Here is a 16,204-nt window from a genome sequence, read left to right on the forward strand (position 1 = left end):
TTCATTGGAAAGGAATGGAAAGTTTGTGTAGGATTGTGTAGGAGGCTATATTGTATCAATGTTCAGATCGCTTCATTTGCAACATCTCTCTTCCTCCGCCTAGCCTCAGTCTCCAGGCGTCTCGAGAGTGTCAGGGAAAGGAGAAGCTCCTGGAGCAGCGCTTCCGTGCCACTTTTCGAGATTTCCAGCAGTGGCTGGTCAATGCCAAAATCAATACGGCCAAGTGTTTCGATGTGCCTCAGAACCTGGCTGAAGCGTCGTCCAGCCTCCAGAAGATCCAGGTAACATCTTATCGATTTACTATTGTTTCCCACTCAATTCAGTCACGATTCTAAGGGTAAGTTCTTATTGCAGGAGTTTCTGAGTGACCGTGAGCAAGGCCATGGCAAACTGAACGCAGTGGCATCCAGCGGAGAGCTACTGATGAGCATCGCTCCCAAAGACAGAGTAGAGTCCATCAGAGCCAAAAACACCACGGCCAGAGAAGACTGGAAAACACTGATGATGAACCTGCACCAGAGAGAAAACGCCTTACAGGTGTCTGACCGTCATCTGATTGATCCCAGACGCTTTGCAATGACAACAATAACAACTACACGCAATGTTCTAAAAATCTTGTTACATTTAGTATTCATGTTATTCGTTTGTTTTTCTCTCGAAAGGTTAGAACATTACTTGCAATCTCAAGGTGTACTTAAGTAAATAATTAATATCATCGACCTCAGTAGACCAAAAACGAATCTGATCTGGCTAATCAGTCATTCTGTTTAAATGTACCGTCATTGATTCGTTTCTTCCAGAATCTTCAGGCTCAGATGCGGGACTTTGAAGCGAGTGTGGAGCCGCTCCAGGACTGGCTGAATGAAACCGAGGAGGCCGTTCAGGAGAGCAGCAGTCGGCTGCATGACCTCACAGCCAAGAAGCAGGAGCTGCACAGACTACAGGTGAAAAACCTGCTCTACTCACAGCCATTAGCAGAAGAGCCCTTCACAAGCATCATTCTAGCTGATCACTGCTCTAATGAACTTCATAGGCTTTTTGGTCAATATTTTGCTCATATGATTTTGTTAATAAATATAGATATGTTTTGAGTATTTAAATCAATTTATTTGAGATATATTTTATTTTATTAAAAATTGTTACCTTTATTTTGATTGTATTTATTTGTTTATTTTTAGAGTGTTTTTTTTATGTATTATATATTATTTTTATTTTAATACATTAAATAGCATTCACAGCACATTTAATTTTCATAAAGTGACAAATTTCTCAGTGGATTTATTATTTGGCTGTTGATTAAAATTAGTCAGTAGCCTGCATAGCTTTGGTGACGTAATATGAAAAGCAGACGTTATTTTGTTATGATGAAATTATAAAGATTTTAGCCAGTTTCGTTTTAATAATATTATTTATATACTATTCTGGTATTTATTAATATTTAAAATTATTTTAATATTTGAAACATTTTCTAGTTTTAGTCATTTTTGTGTATTTTTTATTTATTTACTTATTAATATGTAGTTTTGGTTTAAAACAATGGTATCTAGCACTGTTATTTATTGCATTTTTTTGTTATTTTGTAAATTTTTATTTTAAAGTTTTTATCTAATATTTATATATAATATTTTATTTTATTTAAGCTTTGTTTCAATAAATGCAAACAAGTTTAGTATTTTAGTTACAATAACAACCCTGGGCATGTGTGTTATAAAAGTAAGTAGGGTCTATTATGTTTCATGTTGACTTTAATGACAAAACTTTTGCAGAAAATGATCAGTGCATGTGATCAAATGTATAAGGCAGCTGTATTCACATCATGCTTTAATCTGCTTTCCTGTCATACTCATATTAACATGCTTGTCCTGAGTCTTGCGGTCTGTTCTGTTCATGTGCTGCCATGCTGCTTTATTAATCATCTGCTAACTCAGGAGTGTGTGCGATGCTGCTCTGTGCTAATGTGCCTGTGCTTTCACAGTCTCTGCTAGAGGAATTAGCCTCTAAGGAGTCTCAGCTGCACAGGTTGAGGGAGAAGGCCCAGCAGCTGTGGGACGGACACACGGCTGGAAAGGGCTTTGTGCACCGTGTCTCGCAGCTCTCAGCTCAGTACCTAGCTTTAAGCAACCTGACCAAGGTAACGTCCCACCTGTATGTCTGCTGGCTACCTGTCCCTAATGCTGCAGGGGTCGACAAACTGGATGTGTACATAGGGCTGTTACTGAAACCTTAAAATGCTCTTATTAGGCAGCAAATGAAAGTTGAATGGCATCAAAATATGCCATAATCCAGTGATTCTGTAATGTCCTGACACCAAATGCTCTTATAGTATGTAAGATTTTTTTAAATAAATAATATTTTTAATTTTAATGTCCTGACACCAAATGGTGTTATATTCTTTTCATTTATTTTTATTATGTAAGATTTTTATTAAATAAATAATATTTTTAATTGTAATGTCCTGACACCAAATGGTGTTGTATTTATTTTTTATTCCTTTTATTATCTAAGATTTTTCAAAATAAATAATATTTATAGTTGTAATGCCCTGACAGCAAAAGGTGTTTTTTTCTTTCATTTATTTTTCTTTTTATGTAATATTTTTAAAAATTAAATAATATATATTTTTTAATGTCCTGTCACCAAATGGTGTCTGTTGTAAAAGTAAATCAATTTCTTAATTTAAATTTATTTATTTAGTTGTTTGTTTATTTGTATTTTATCTTTTGTTTAATTTTATTTAATATTTATTTATTTAAAATTATTTTTGCTTTAGATTTTTTTTGTCCTGTCACTGTCCTGGTGTTTGATTTGAACAGTTAATTAGAACTCATTTATAATTTTTATTAATTAATTAAATTAGTTAGTTTGTTTAATTTTAAAGCATTTTATATTTAAATAATTTTATTTTTATTTGTTTACATTTTTAATGTTTAATTGTTATTTGTTTAATCCTATTTTTATTTTTTATTTTTTATTTAGATTGATTTCTTTTATAATTTCTACTAAGAAAGAAGCATTATGGTCATTTAGTATTTTCTTTGATATGTTAAATACAAATATGAATTTCTTCTATACCATTAGACATGACATTGTGACATCTGAAACCAGTGTGCTTTGAAAGGTGTGCTTTCATAAAAACACTGTTTGTTAAGTCCCTTTGCTTTCGGACACAGTTCATGTGTTTCAGTTTTGGGTGGAAAAAACTTTTATTCTGGAAACTTTATATGGAGTAATTAAACATTTTTTTTTTGATGTTACGTTCATATTGTATTTAAGTTTTACTTCTCATTTTTTCATTTTCCATCAGAATTGACTTATTTAGAGCTGTGTAAGTTGGCATTTTTATGCCCTGGTATCTACTAATAAACAAAGAAAAAAAACTCCTATGGATTAGCCCTCCAGAATTAATAAATGTACTGTACAACATGATTTGAACAGCTCTCAGCTGCTTTCCTTTTAACACATTTACTGTCTCTATTAAGATGCTTCCCGTACTGAATGATTAATTACTAAACTGTGTGTTATGATTATGTACAGAAGCCACAGTTACTCTCTCGAGTCACTTTATCTCAGGGATGTGATTATTTATCTGGTTATGTTGTGCTTGTCCAATAGGAAAAAGCCTCTAGAATCGAGCGCATGGTGTCCGAGCACCAGCTGTTCTCGCAGGGCCTGAAAGAGCTGCAGAACTGGGTGGCTGATACCAGTCACATGCTGCAAACCTACTGCACTCCCACCGCAGACAAGAACGTGCTGGACAGCAGGATGATCAAAGTCGAGGTGAGGAACACAATAAATAACCTGACGCAACTGGGTGCTGCATGAATCAAACATAAAATGTGGTGAGGTCATGCAACATCAGTGTAGCATACTACGCTATTGAAATGTTTATTGTTTTTTAATTATCGCATACTGTTTTTCCATGCTACTTTTAGTATTCAGTAGTACACTAGTACTCCATTTCAGCGGAAGGCTCTTAGAATGTAGTTTGTTTTCACATGAATGCATCCATGTTTTCCAGGCTTTGTTGACGGCACGCCAAGAGAAGGAGATACAGCTGAAGATGCTGCTGACGAGAGGAGAGTCGGTCCAGAGAAACACCTCCGCTGAGGGGGTACCACTGGTCCGACAACAAATCGAAGACCTCAAGGACTCACTGGATGGACTGTTGTCAGCTTCTATTCAATGCAAGAGGTCAGTATTAATAAGGTCTTATTAATATCAGTGCAGCCACCTAATGTGAGAATACAGATATTAAATATCCACTTTGATTCAAGTCATGTAAAGCATCTATACTACAATGATACCAAAATCTTACTACATTACGGTACATTTATACTGTCATTACAGTGTGTGTGTGTATATATATATATATATATATATATATATATATATATATATATATATATATATACACACGATGTACATATCTACAAATATGTAGTTGAGAGAAAGGGCAAAAAAGGTTTATTAAATATATATAGTTACATTTTCATATAAATATATTGTATTCTGCTCTATATGTAAAATGTTTTATTAAATATTATATATTACATTACAAATTTCGGGTAACACTTTAGTATAGGGTCCAATTCACACTAATAACTAGTTGCTTATTAGCACGTCTATTATTAACATATTGGCTGTTTATTAGTGCTTATAAAGTGCATATAATGCATGAAATCCATAATCCTACCCAATTCCCCTTAACTTAACAACTACCTTATAAACTATTAATAAGCAGCAAATAAGGGGTTAATTGAGGCAAAAGTCATAGTTAATGGTTAGTTAATAGTGAGAATTGGACCCTAAAATAAAGTGTGACCCAAATTTCATTACATATATTATTTACATGAATAATAAGCTCTTAATAGTAAGATCAGTTTTATATTCATTATTGAAATAAATGAGAAGTCTAAAATAATAAAATAAACAGCTTGTTAATTAAAAGACCCATTAGAGAAAATCTAGCCCTATATTGCCAGCTCTAGAATCCCGTACAGCCCAAAACAGTTCTTGATGAGAAGTCTGCTGAAGTTGAACGTGCTCACTGATGTGTTTGGGATTTAACAGTCAACTGGAAGGCGCTCTGTCGCAGTGGACCAGTTACCAGGAGGACGTGCGTCAGTTTGTGAGCTGGATGGAGACGGTGGAAGAGACTTTAAACTCTGCAGACAAACAGTGCCCTGAGATGAGAGACAAAACTGCCAACCTGGGCAAAGCCAAAGTATGGTGCTACTCTCAGTGCTTTGAGTCTCCGAGTAATTGTGTTCTAGTTGTCAGTCCTGACATACTGTACAAACATTCTCATTTCAGTTGCTTCTAGAGGATGTTTTAAGCCACAGCAGCGTCTTGGATGTCATATCTGTGAAGGGATCCAACATGGCCGAGCACTATGTCACCCAGCTAGAGATTCAGGACTTGCAAGAGCGCTACAATATTGTCAAAGATAAAGCCCAGGTATACTGCACCGCTCTCATCGCTCACCTTATAGAATATGCTGAATATTTGTGTTAATGGACATTTTTCTGCCACAGTGTGCAGTTGCCAAAGCGGAGCAGCTGGTGTCGGCTCATCAGGGGTACCAGCGCACCCTGCAGGAGTTTAAAGACTGGCTGGAGCAGCAGCAGGAGACACTGAGCGGCTGCACACAGCTGGAGGGAGACGTCCAGACTCTAGAGGACACGCTACGCAAACTACAGGTCAGAGGACGTCTTGAACTGTGACACATTATTTGTTCATTTGATCCATCTTGACTTTTAAACATATATTTATATGAATGCTTTTTACATTTAGTTATGTTATATTAACAAAAAAGAATTGGGCGAATGATTTAAATACATCATAAACATAACATGCTTAAGATAAGCAGAACGTGTATATTCAAATATATTATCAAAAATATATGATATGCCAACTTTCTGACTGTTTGAAATGACATTAAATAATGCTGAATTATTAAAAATGTACTGTATAGAGAGAGAGAGAGATTTTTTACACCAGTATTTAGCAGTAGATATTATATAGTCTATATAAATTTTGGTTCATTCGAAATAGCTTACTATTTATATGTAATTATTATAATGCCTGACATTATAAATGATATTATTTCATGATTTTTCTGTTGCTTTTAAATAACATGCTAGAATATGTAAATAGCAAGAATATGTAAATATCAAGCATCAAAACATTATAATCTATGCTAGAAAGTTGTTGCATAATTATTGAATATTTTTATGACCAGACACAGAAGAAGAGAATACTGCATTTTAATTAAGTTAGATTGTTTTAATGTATTAAAAATAATAATAATAATCATTGTTATTATTTTTATTAAATAATTAATTGTTATTAATAATATATTTTATATTTAAATAATTAAAAGAATTACATTTAAGACATCAAATTCGCTCAGGGCCCCTGGTTTAGAGTCAATTATTTAAAGAAATGCCAAGTTTGGCAAATACCAATGTAATTGCCAATAAACTGTGCATACATATTCATAATGGAATTTTTTTTTTTATGTCTACCGAATAGTTTGATTATTTGAGGTTTTAATATAAATATGCATAGATAAATAACTCTCTGTCTCCAGGAGCTTCAGGTGCATTGCACAGAGGGTCAAGCCCTGCTCAACACACTGCTGGTGACCCGAGAGCAGGTGATTCCCTGGGGCGTCCCGCAGTTAGAGGACCGATGTCTGGAGACGGTCCAGCAGGAATGGGGCTCGTATCAGACCCGGCTGGGTGACACCAGATCTCAGCTCAACAGCGCTCTGGCCAAACTCCGGCAGATTGAGCAGAAGTTCCAGCGGCTGGATAACTGGCTCAAAGGGATGGAGACTAAAGGAGAGTTACGCTCCGGCCGCCGCTCAGACAGAGCAACAAAAGAGGCACAGCTACAGCTCCTGACGGTTAGTCTAGGAACCATACAGTCTAGGATTTACTTTGAATCCATTTTTACTGATGAAACTGCTAGCAGATTTCACAAGTCTGCAGAAAGAGCAATTAACACATTCAATTAAATGTGAAATTTTGAAGTATTTAAAGGGGGGGGTGAAATGCTCGTTTTCACTCAATATCCTGTTAATCTTGAGTACCTATAGAGCAGTACTGCATCCTTCATAACTCCAAAAAGTCTTTAGTTTTATTATATTCATAAGAGAAAGATAATCTGTACCGATTTTTCCCGGAAAAACACGACCGGCTGGAGGCGAGACGTGTGGGCGGAGCTAAAGAATCACGAGTGCGAGTAGGCTTTGGTGTTGAGAGCGTTTGGAAGCTGTGACACCGTGAGGAAAAAAACCAACCAAAACAAACCATGGCTAACAGTCAGATTCAGTGTATATTTATGATCCAGAATCAGATCCCGAGGCTGAAATTTAACAAGAGCAGCATCAGCAAAGGCGTCTCTATGTGGTATGTACTGAAACTGTATATATTTGCTTAGCGGTTTTGGAAAATGACTAAGTTCCACTTTGTCGTCTTTTTTTTTTTTTTTTTAAGCTGTACATGTGGAAAGTGCAGTTTGATGACAACATCACATGTTGTTTACTTGATGTGCTTACGCGCTGATAGCTAAGTTAACAACACAGAGATATTTGAAGCAGTTTTACTCACCGCATGCGGTTCCAACACACGATCGTGACCCTTTTTCGTTGGGACTGCATCATCCTTAAGAAATAAACGATGTGCAAATCCGGCGTCAAACTGGGCCTTGTGAACAAGCATCTTCGAAATGCAGGGAACAAACACAAACACTTGCACAACTCCGTTGATGCTCTGTAAAAATAAACTCCATCCACTGGTCCCTTAATGCTGTTTTTTTTTTTTTGGTAATCTGTGCAGGGTTGTCTTGCCCTGGCAACCAAAAACACACTCCTTTTGTGACATTTGGCGACGCTCTCGCTCTGATCAGTGAAGTCTGTTGTGCTCTCAGTGCTCTGCTCTACGGGAGCGCACGCTCTTCCGGCAGAAGTGCCCTCAGGACCCATATAAGGAAATTCCGCTCCATCTAACGTCACACAGAGCCATACTCGAAAAAAACTTTCCGAAACTTGTGACAAACCGGAAGAGGTTTTTTTGGAACAGAAATACTCCTTCGAACGTACAACTTAATTTTTGAAACTTTGTCCATGTTTAGCATGGGAATCCAACTCTTTAACAGTGTAAAAAACTCAGTATGCATGAAATAGCATTTCACCCCCCCTTTAATAATAACTGAATTAGCATTTTCTTGCTTAACAATTTATTTGCAAAGAAAGCTGTTCCTGTGGAGTCTGATATGCTGTTGTGATGTCTCTTCAGGGTTGGCATGAGGAGGTGCTGGCTTATCAGGAGGAGATAGAGGGTCTCAGTGTCCTGGCCCAACAAGTTTTAGAAGAGACGCCCATCAGCAGCAGAGTCAGCACTAGAGCTACACAACTCACGTCACGCTATCATGCGCTGCTGCTACACCTGCTGGTACACTAAACACACACACACACCTAGATTTGGAGTCAGCTATGTCATTAAATTATAGGCTTAAAACACACATATCAATATAACACAAAGGATCGTGCTAAATGTGTTTGTAGGACACTATGAAGCAACTGAAGGAGGAAGTTTCCAGCATTGAAGAATCCCAGAGTGTCTTCGGCACCTTCTCTGATTGGTTGAGCACAGCACAAAAGAACTTCAGCAGTGTGACCACCGCCACTATTGATGTGGTCGATCGTGTGGCCATGGAGAAGAAGATGAAAAAACTAGAGGTAACTTGGGTTATTAATAATTATTGTGTTTTTTTTTTTATTAATACTTTTATTCAGCAAGGACACATTAAATTAATCAAGGATGCATTAAAGTGACAGTGAAGAGTTATAATGTTACAAAAGATTTCTATTTCAAATAAATGCAGTGGACTTGTGGATGTTCTATTCATAAAAGAATACTGGAAAAATACTGTATGAAGGTTTATGTAAAAAAAATATTAATCAGCACAACTGCTTTCAACATTTATAATAAGAAATGTTTCTTAAGCACCAAATAAGCAAATTAGAATGACTTCTGAAAGTTCACGTGCCTAAGAAACTTTGTATTTAATGTCTCAGGCTTTGCAAGGTGACATGGAGCTGGGTCACACCTTCCTGAAGACCATGCGTGAAAAGACGGATCGTGCCATGACGTTCCTGGAGGAACCTGAGGCAGAGCAACTCAAGGAAGAAGTCGAGACCCGACTTTCCCAGCTGGAGGCGTTGATCAGAGCTCTGCGGTCAGAGCTCAGTGCCACCGAGAAATCCATACAGCTCTCTAAAGACTTCCTGGACAAATACAAGACTCAAGCACAATGGCTCACAGAGACCAAATCACTGCTGGCGTCTCCAGTGGAGCCAAAAGCTGAACTTTATCAAAAGAAGGCTCAGCTAGCCAAATACAAGGTGAGCAAAACACTTCGTTTCTGAATTAGAAAAATCAGAATCAGAAATCAGAAATCAGAATGAGCTTTATTGCCAGGTATGTTTACACATACGAGGAATTTGTTTTCGTGACAGAAGCTCCGCAGTACAACAGAATGACAGCGACAGAACATAAAACACATAATAAAAGAATAAAAAATACAAATAAGTAGATAGTGAATGACAATATACAAATTGACAATTGTAGGCAGGTATATTACAAAATGCAGTTATGTATGTACATGTATATTATGTGCAAAATTTAAGTGTATACTAAGTATGTGTGTTAGATAAATAAAGTGTATGTGTATATAAATATAAAGTGTAGTGTGTTCGCCGTTATTATCAGCTGTTCATAAGATGGATTGCCTGAGGGAAGAAACTGGTCCTGTGTCTGGTCGTTCTAGTGCTTAGTTCCCTTAGTTATGAGGATGATAGATGCAACCATCTTCAGAGTCATGTAAATCCTTAATTTTGTCAAATGTTTCATTTGTCCCCTTCTAGACAATCCAGCAGACCATCCAGTCCCATGAGTCAGCGGTAAATTCAGTTATAGGGAAGGGAGATGGACTTCTTGAAACAATCCGTGACCTGTCTATCAGCGAGAACATCAGCAAGCTGAAAGCTGACTATCAAGAATTATGCAATGATGCCAAGGTACTGTCATGCAAAAATGGTCTCTGCTTCCTAGACTCCATGCACTGCTGCTTATCTAATATTGTTCCATTGTAGGTCCACGTTCAGAGTTTGACGGAGAGTGTGAAAGAGCATGAAGACTATAACAGTGAACTGCAAGAAGTAGAGAAATGGCTTTTACAGATGTCTAGCAGGCTGGTCACCTCTGATTCCATGCAAAGCGGCAATCTAGAGACAGCCACACAACAACTAGCCAGACACAAGGTGTGCTATTATTGCATCAAAATATCCCATGAACAATGGCTTTACAGTAACTTGCAACCAAAAAAAAACTTCCAGAAATCACATAAACATTTATTTTCGTAGTCTGTTTACTTTTGTAGCACCTGGCATATTGCACACATATTGATTTGACCTATTTCTTCTCAGGCAATAATGGAAGAGATAGCTGGTTTTGAGGAGCGTTTGACCAGCCTGAAGGACAAAGGCGAGCGTCTCGCAAGTAGCTGCACAGAACAAGTCCAGGCCAAGATCAATCAGCAGATCCAGGCACACCAGCAGGGAACCAGAGACAGTTATTCGGCTATTTGCAGCACAGCTCAGCGTGTGAGCACTCATGCTAATAAAGCATCTCTTTATCACAAATACCTTCTTATTATTTCAGTCTAATGTTTGACATTTGGCTCATCAGGTGTATCAGAGTCTGGACCGTGAGCTCCAGAAGCACGTCAGCCATCAGGACACCCTGCAGCAGTGTCAGACGTGGCTGTCCACTGTTAAGGAGGAGATCCAGCTGCAGGCGCAGACTCCCTATGGCCTCCAAGAGGCTCTGAAAAAGGTAGATGCCACAGAGCAGGAGAATGATTAAATACAAATCAGTTTCAAAGTTGTCTAGACAACCTAAACATATTTAGTTACATTTTGACTGCTTATCCACAGGTGAAGCACTTTAGGGCTCTACAGGAGCAGGCCAGCACCTATCTAGACCTGGTTTGTTCATTGTGTGATTTATCTGATGAGTCTGTGAGAGCCACAGCTGCCAAAATACAGGAAACCAAAACGATGGTGAGTTTGATTACACAGAATCAACTAGCACTGCAATGGGATCTGAAATTATACATTTACTAATAATGTGATCGATATTGTGAATTCTTCAGATTGAGGAGCGGATGACCACTTCTCAAGAGCTGTCGGATAGCTGGAGGGAGATTAAAGAGCAAAAACAGGAACTCTCAACACTTTTCCAAGATATGGAACAGCAATTGCAAAGTTTATCCAGGAGACCAGCTGAGTTGGACCCCAAGATTGCTCAAAACATGCTCGATCAAGCCAAAGTAAATGTCATATTTCGGTTGAATTTTATACATATAATAAAAAAAGAAAACTTTGATATGTAATATATATATTTACACACACACACACACATATATATATATAAACAACTTAAAATGACATTTACATACATTTAACATCTGTAATTTGTACTTTGAGTCAAACAATATATTTATTTGCAAATAATGTAGGGTTGGACTTCATTTAGTTTTTACTGAATTATGGAAAGTAGGCTATGATTTTATTGGTTTATGTTATTTTTCATATGCCCTGGCATTGATTAAATCAGCAGGAAGGGGGGAAAGGCTAAATGTTTCCGTTGTGGAGTTTATTACATTATTACATTTTTATGATAGATTATGAAAACAGAATTTCTATTTTTAGAACAACATGGGCTGATGAATTGTTCACAAGTGACAAGTGATTTATTTATAACATTAAAAGAGTGTTTTGTATTTCATTTGTCATGTTGTCTCTTTTTATACACTTAGCTTATTCTCTGTGCTCATGTTGCCTGTAGGAATTTGGCCAGCAGCTTCAAAGCAGACAAAGCACTCTGACTAAGATGACAGAGCTTGTGAGTAAGATGACAGAAGGGCAGGAGTCTCCTGAGCATACAGAGATTGGACGACTTAGCCATGCATGGCTTGAGCTGTGCCATCAGGCCAACAGTCTGCAGGCTCAGAGAGAGGAAGATCTGCAGAGGACTAAAGAGTATCATGACTGCATCATTGCCATGGAAGCCCTCTTTGAACAGGTTTCCAAGGAATGGGACAACCTGGCCAGGTAAAAACTGTTATCCAGGATTTAGTGTAAATGTATTCATATGTCACTTTTGATTACTGCTAAACCAGAAGTGTAATTTGTGTTACATTATTGTTTTATAATCTTGTAGAACTGATGCTGAGAGTTCATCTGATCATTTGGAGGCTCTTCGAAAGCTCTCGGTTGTTCTTAAAGAAAAGAAAAGCACACTTGAGGATCTCAAAGAGCAGAAGCAAAAAGTAATGTACCACTTAAACCTGGATGATAAAGAGTTGGTGAAGGAGCAGATTGGCCACTTTGAGCAACGATGGGCCCATCTGGAGAGTCTCATAGAGAGGAAGATCCAAGACTCCATTGTGACCCTTGAAGACATGGGCCAAGTTGAGGCCCGTTTGAGGGAAGCTCGCGAATGGGCTGAGGAACAGCAGCCTGCCTTATCCGAAGCCATGAAAATGAGTCCTCCACCTGAACTAGCTCAGAGTTTCCTTTTCGACCATCTAAGCATATGCAGTGAATTGGAAGCCAAGCAGCTTCTGTTGGCTCAGGCTATGAGTGATGCAGATAGGGTTTTAGCACATCTGGGGCTTAACGAAAGGCAAAGACTGCAGCAGCTCATCTCAGAAACTCAAGCAGAGGTAGAGTCCTTGAGCGTCAAAGTTGCTCAAAGAAGGAAACACCTCAGCAAAGCCTTTACAGAGAGAACCCAGTTCCTTTTGGCTGTGAACCAAGCTATCAACTGGGTCCAGCAAAATAAAAAGAAAGCACAGGCAGAGGAGTACATAGCCCTTCTTCCTGATGACCTATCTAAGCAGGTGAGGACTTGCAGGAACATTCAGAGCAGCTTGAGAGCCTACCAGAGTGAGCTGACCTCCCTGTGGTCCCAAGGCAGGGATCTGATGAAAGACGCTGCCGAAGAAGAGAAATCTGAGATGCTTAACAAACTCCAAGAGCTGCAGAATATCTTTGAAGTTTCCCTACAGAAGTGTAGCCAGAGGCTACAGGAACTGGAGAAAGTGTTGGTGACCAGGAAATACTTCAAGGCAGATCTTGAAAAGATATGCCAGTGGTTGAAGCAAGCCGATATTGTGACCTTCCCGGAGATAAACCTCATGAATGGAGATGCAGAATTAAGTTCACAGCTTACAAAATACCAACAAATATTGGATCAAGCCATTGAATATGAGAACCTCCTGCTAACTGTGCAAAGAACAGGTCAAGAAATACTTTCCACGCTGAATGAAGTGGATCATTGTTACTTAGATGAGAAATTGATTGCTCTTCCACAGCAGTACAATAATATTTTGGGACTAGCCAAGGAGAAGCAAGAGAAAATACAACAAGCCATTCTTGCCAGACAGGAATATGCCTCCTTTATTGACGTGACCCACAAAGCGCTTAAGGAACTTGAGGAACAATTCCACAACTTAGGGACGCAGTCTGTCGGCATTAAGACTGAGGAGGTTGTCAGCCTTCAGGCTGATTATAAAGCCCTCCTGGAAGAACTGACCAATCTTGGACAAGCCGTCAGTGAGCTTAACCAGAAGAAAGAGGGATTCCGTAGCACCGGTCAACCTTGGAGACCTGAAGAAATGACCCAACTGGTTAGCCTTTACAACAGTCTCAAAAGATTGATTGAGCAGAGGGTAGAACATCTTGACGACACTCTGGAATCTTTCGAGGACCATCAAGCCATGGCTATGCAGGTTGATTCAGAGCTGAAGGCCACCAAAGAGCAACTGGTGAAAGTCAATGCAGAGACTCAGTCAGCTGAGGAGAGATTGAAAAACTATCATTCTCTGGCCGCTAGTCTTCAAGGTGCCAGCTCTCACCTCACTCGACTCATGGAGCAGATGGATAATCTGGCACCCCACATGGATTCGGCCGCACACGAGGCTTCAAAGGAGCGAGTAACCTCTTGGCAAGATGAGCTTCAGTCCTTACAGTCAGCTGTTGGGGAACTAATTGTGGAGTGTGAGAACAGGTTTGTGCAGAGTAAAGACTTTGAGACCGAAGTCAATCGTACCTTAACTTGGCTCCAGCAGATCAAAGATGAACTTGGCTCTGAGGTGGTGGTAGATGTCAAGGTTGAGAAGGTCCAGGAGGAAATCCGAAAACAACAGATTATGCAAGAAGAAGTTCAGTCGAGGCTTAGGATAGTGGCAGCTCTAAGCACCAGAGAGAAGCAGAAGTACACCAGTGCCAATGAGCTTGTCCCCCCTCATGTTGACTCAAGTCTACAAGAAATGGCCAAGCTGGAGGCAGATGTTCAACGTGCCCTCAGCTCCAAACAGGCAAGTTCTAATCCAATCTATCAATAGAACCAAGACTACTAGTTAAAGCATAAAATCCTGCATACATTTTCAACATAATCCCTCGACATGGGGATGCATTGAACGTAACAAGCTTCTTAACTACCCAAGCCAGCAAGACTTAGTTAACCAATGGTTCCCCTTAGCTAACTCACTAACTAATCCAATTGTTTCTCCTGTAGATAACGCTAGAGCAAGCTCTCGCCTTGTGCCAGAAGTATCACTCCAGAATGCAAACAGCTTGTGAGTGGCTGGAGGACGCTGTGGGCTTCTTGCAGCAGGCCAGTCTTGGAGTGGATGTGGAGAACTACGAGGAGTGTCTGAGGCAACAGGAAGACATCATGGCCACTCAACAGGAGTTTCTGGGTGTTCTTGAGGAGCTCGATTCATTGTCACCTCAACTTGAAAACCTGGTCAACCCTACAGCCAAGGAGCAGCTTCGACTTAGTGTGGAGTCTGCACAGCAGAGAGGTGTGGAGGTCAGAGACAAGCTTCAGTGCCACCAAGACATCTTAAACAGGTACAGTTTAGTACAGAACACAATTTTCCAGAACATTTGAGCTCTTAGATCTATTAAGGGTAAATTTACACAAGTTTTATGCTAATGAAGACCAATGTTTTAATTGTCACATTAATAATGTGACCTTTTTCAGCTGTGTTACCCAGTGGAATTCATATCAGGAGGCCAGACAGACGGTCATTGAGCTGATGAATGACGCAGAGAAGAAGCTAACAGAGTTTTCCACAGCCAAGGCTGCAACAAGCCAGGAAGCTGAAGAGAAACTCCGTAGTCATAAGGTAAGCCACGTATGCGGAATTGACTCTCTTTCTTGAGTAGATAAACTTATTCAACTGTCTACATCATGATAAACCGATCAAAATGTCTTCATCTTTGGCCTTCAGTCATTGGTGTCCATGGTGAACAGTTTCCAAGAAAAGCTGACTGGACTGGAAGAGCAAGCCTCCCAGTTAGAGCTGGTTGGAAGTGATGCCAGTAAAGCCACCATAAGTCGATCCATGACTACGGTGTGGCAGCGCTGGACCAGGTTGCGCAGTGTAGCACGAGGTCAAGAAAGGGTGCTGGAGGATACAGCCCACGAATGGAGAACTTTCAGGGAAAAGGTACAGTTTCACTGTCGATACTTGTAGCCAAATATTCCAGGAGTCCTCGTTTAATGTTATGATGTTCTGCCCCTAATCAAATTAAGGAAATGCAATGCTATAACTTTTGAATGGTTTGAAATGGTATGAGATTTCGGGCAAACAGGTAAACATTACAAAGACTGATATATTTTTTCAAACAACATATGTTGCTCAGATGATGAAGGTAAGAGCTCTAACAGAAGAATTGAAAGGCCGTGTTCCTGATTGTGCTGCTGAGAAAGCCTCCAAAGCCACACTGCAGTCACATCTGGACCAGTACGAGCTGGTTGGTCAGGACCTGGAGAGGGAGCTGTCTTCTCTAACCCTCTTAAGACAGTACGCTCTCAGCCTGCTACATGGTGTGGAGGTGTCTGTGCCAACGCATGATCATGAGCAACTGCCAAGTCTGAAGGAGGTCAAAGTTGTGCAAGATCAGCTTGAAAGGTACATCACCTTTCTCCAATCCAGTACAAACCAGTAATAATTAAATCCACCAAACAATACAGTAACTCAGTGTATTCGTATCTAGTGCAAATAGTAACGACTGAATACTAAGCAGTTTAAAGTCAGTGTAGTTTTGCTTCCCGTC

General features: G+C 39.3%; 1 protein-coding gene across 9 annotated transcripts in view; it reads left to right on the top strand.

Moving 5' to 3' along the window:
• syne1b (spectrin repeat containing, nuclear envelope 1b) overlaps positions 1 to 16,204 on the top strand; it is a 102,196-nt gene that overhangs the window by 45,593 nt on the left and 40,399 nt on the right. For 8 of the 9 annotated variants that reach the window (XM_026286576.1, XM_026286583.1, XM_026286581.1 and 5 more), the window contains 25 exons: positions 104 to 281; positions 355 to 537; positions 801 to 944; positions 1,976 to 2,131; positions 3,613 to 3,777; positions 4,019 to 4,191; positions 5,071 to 5,224; positions 5,314 to 5,457; positions 5,535 to 5,699; positions 6,593 to 6,910; positions 8,304 to 8,459; positions 8,573 to 8,746; positions 9,086 to 9,412; positions 9,935 to 10,087; positions 10,163 to 10,330; positions 10,496 to 10,672; positions 10,758 to 10,904; positions 11,006 to 11,131; positions 11,224 to 11,400; positions 11,919 to 12,184; positions 12,294 to 14,454; positions 14,655 to 14,992; positions 15,126 to 15,270; positions 15,376 to 15,594; positions 15,791 to 16,059. In XM_026286576.1, the coding sequence (XP_026142361.1) occupies positions 104 to 281; positions 355 to 537; positions 801 to 944; positions 1,976 to 2,131; positions 3,613 to 3,777; positions 4,019 to 4,191; positions 5,071 to 5,224; positions 5,314 to 5,457; positions 5,535 to 5,699; positions 6,593 to 6,910; positions 8,304 to 8,459; positions 8,573 to 8,746; positions 9,086 to 9,412; positions 9,935 to 10,087; positions 10,163 to 10,330; positions 10,496 to 10,672; positions 10,758 to 10,904; positions 11,006 to 11,131; positions 11,224 to 11,400; positions 11,919 to 12,184; positions 12,294 to 14,454; positions 14,655 to 14,992; positions 15,126 to 15,270; positions 15,376 to 15,594; positions 15,791 to 16,059 (6,783 nt within the window). The remainder of the gene's footprint in view (positions 1 to 103; positions 282 to 354; positions 538 to 800; positions 945 to 1,975; positions 2,132 to 3,612; positions 3,778 to 4,018; positions 4,192 to 5,070; positions 5,225 to 5,313; positions 5,458 to 5,534; positions 5,700 to 6,592; positions 6,911 to 8,303; positions 8,460 to 8,572; positions 8,747 to 9,085; positions 9,413 to 9,934; positions 10,088 to 10,162; positions 10,331 to 10,495; positions 10,673 to 10,757; positions 10,905 to 11,005; positions 11,132 to 11,223; positions 11,401 to 11,918; positions 12,185 to 12,293; positions 14,455 to 14,654; positions 14,993 to 15,125; positions 15,271 to 15,375; positions 15,595 to 15,790; positions 16,060 to 16,204) is intronic. The other variant, XM_026286580.1, reaches the window with a different exon arrangement.

Source organism: Carassius auratus, chromosome 17, assembly GCF_003368295.1.
Source record: "Carassius auratus strain Wakin chromosome 17, ASM336829v1, whole genome shotgun sequence".
NCBI lineage: Eukaryota > Metazoa > Chordata > Actinopteri > Cypriniformes > Cyprinidae > Carassius > Carassius auratus.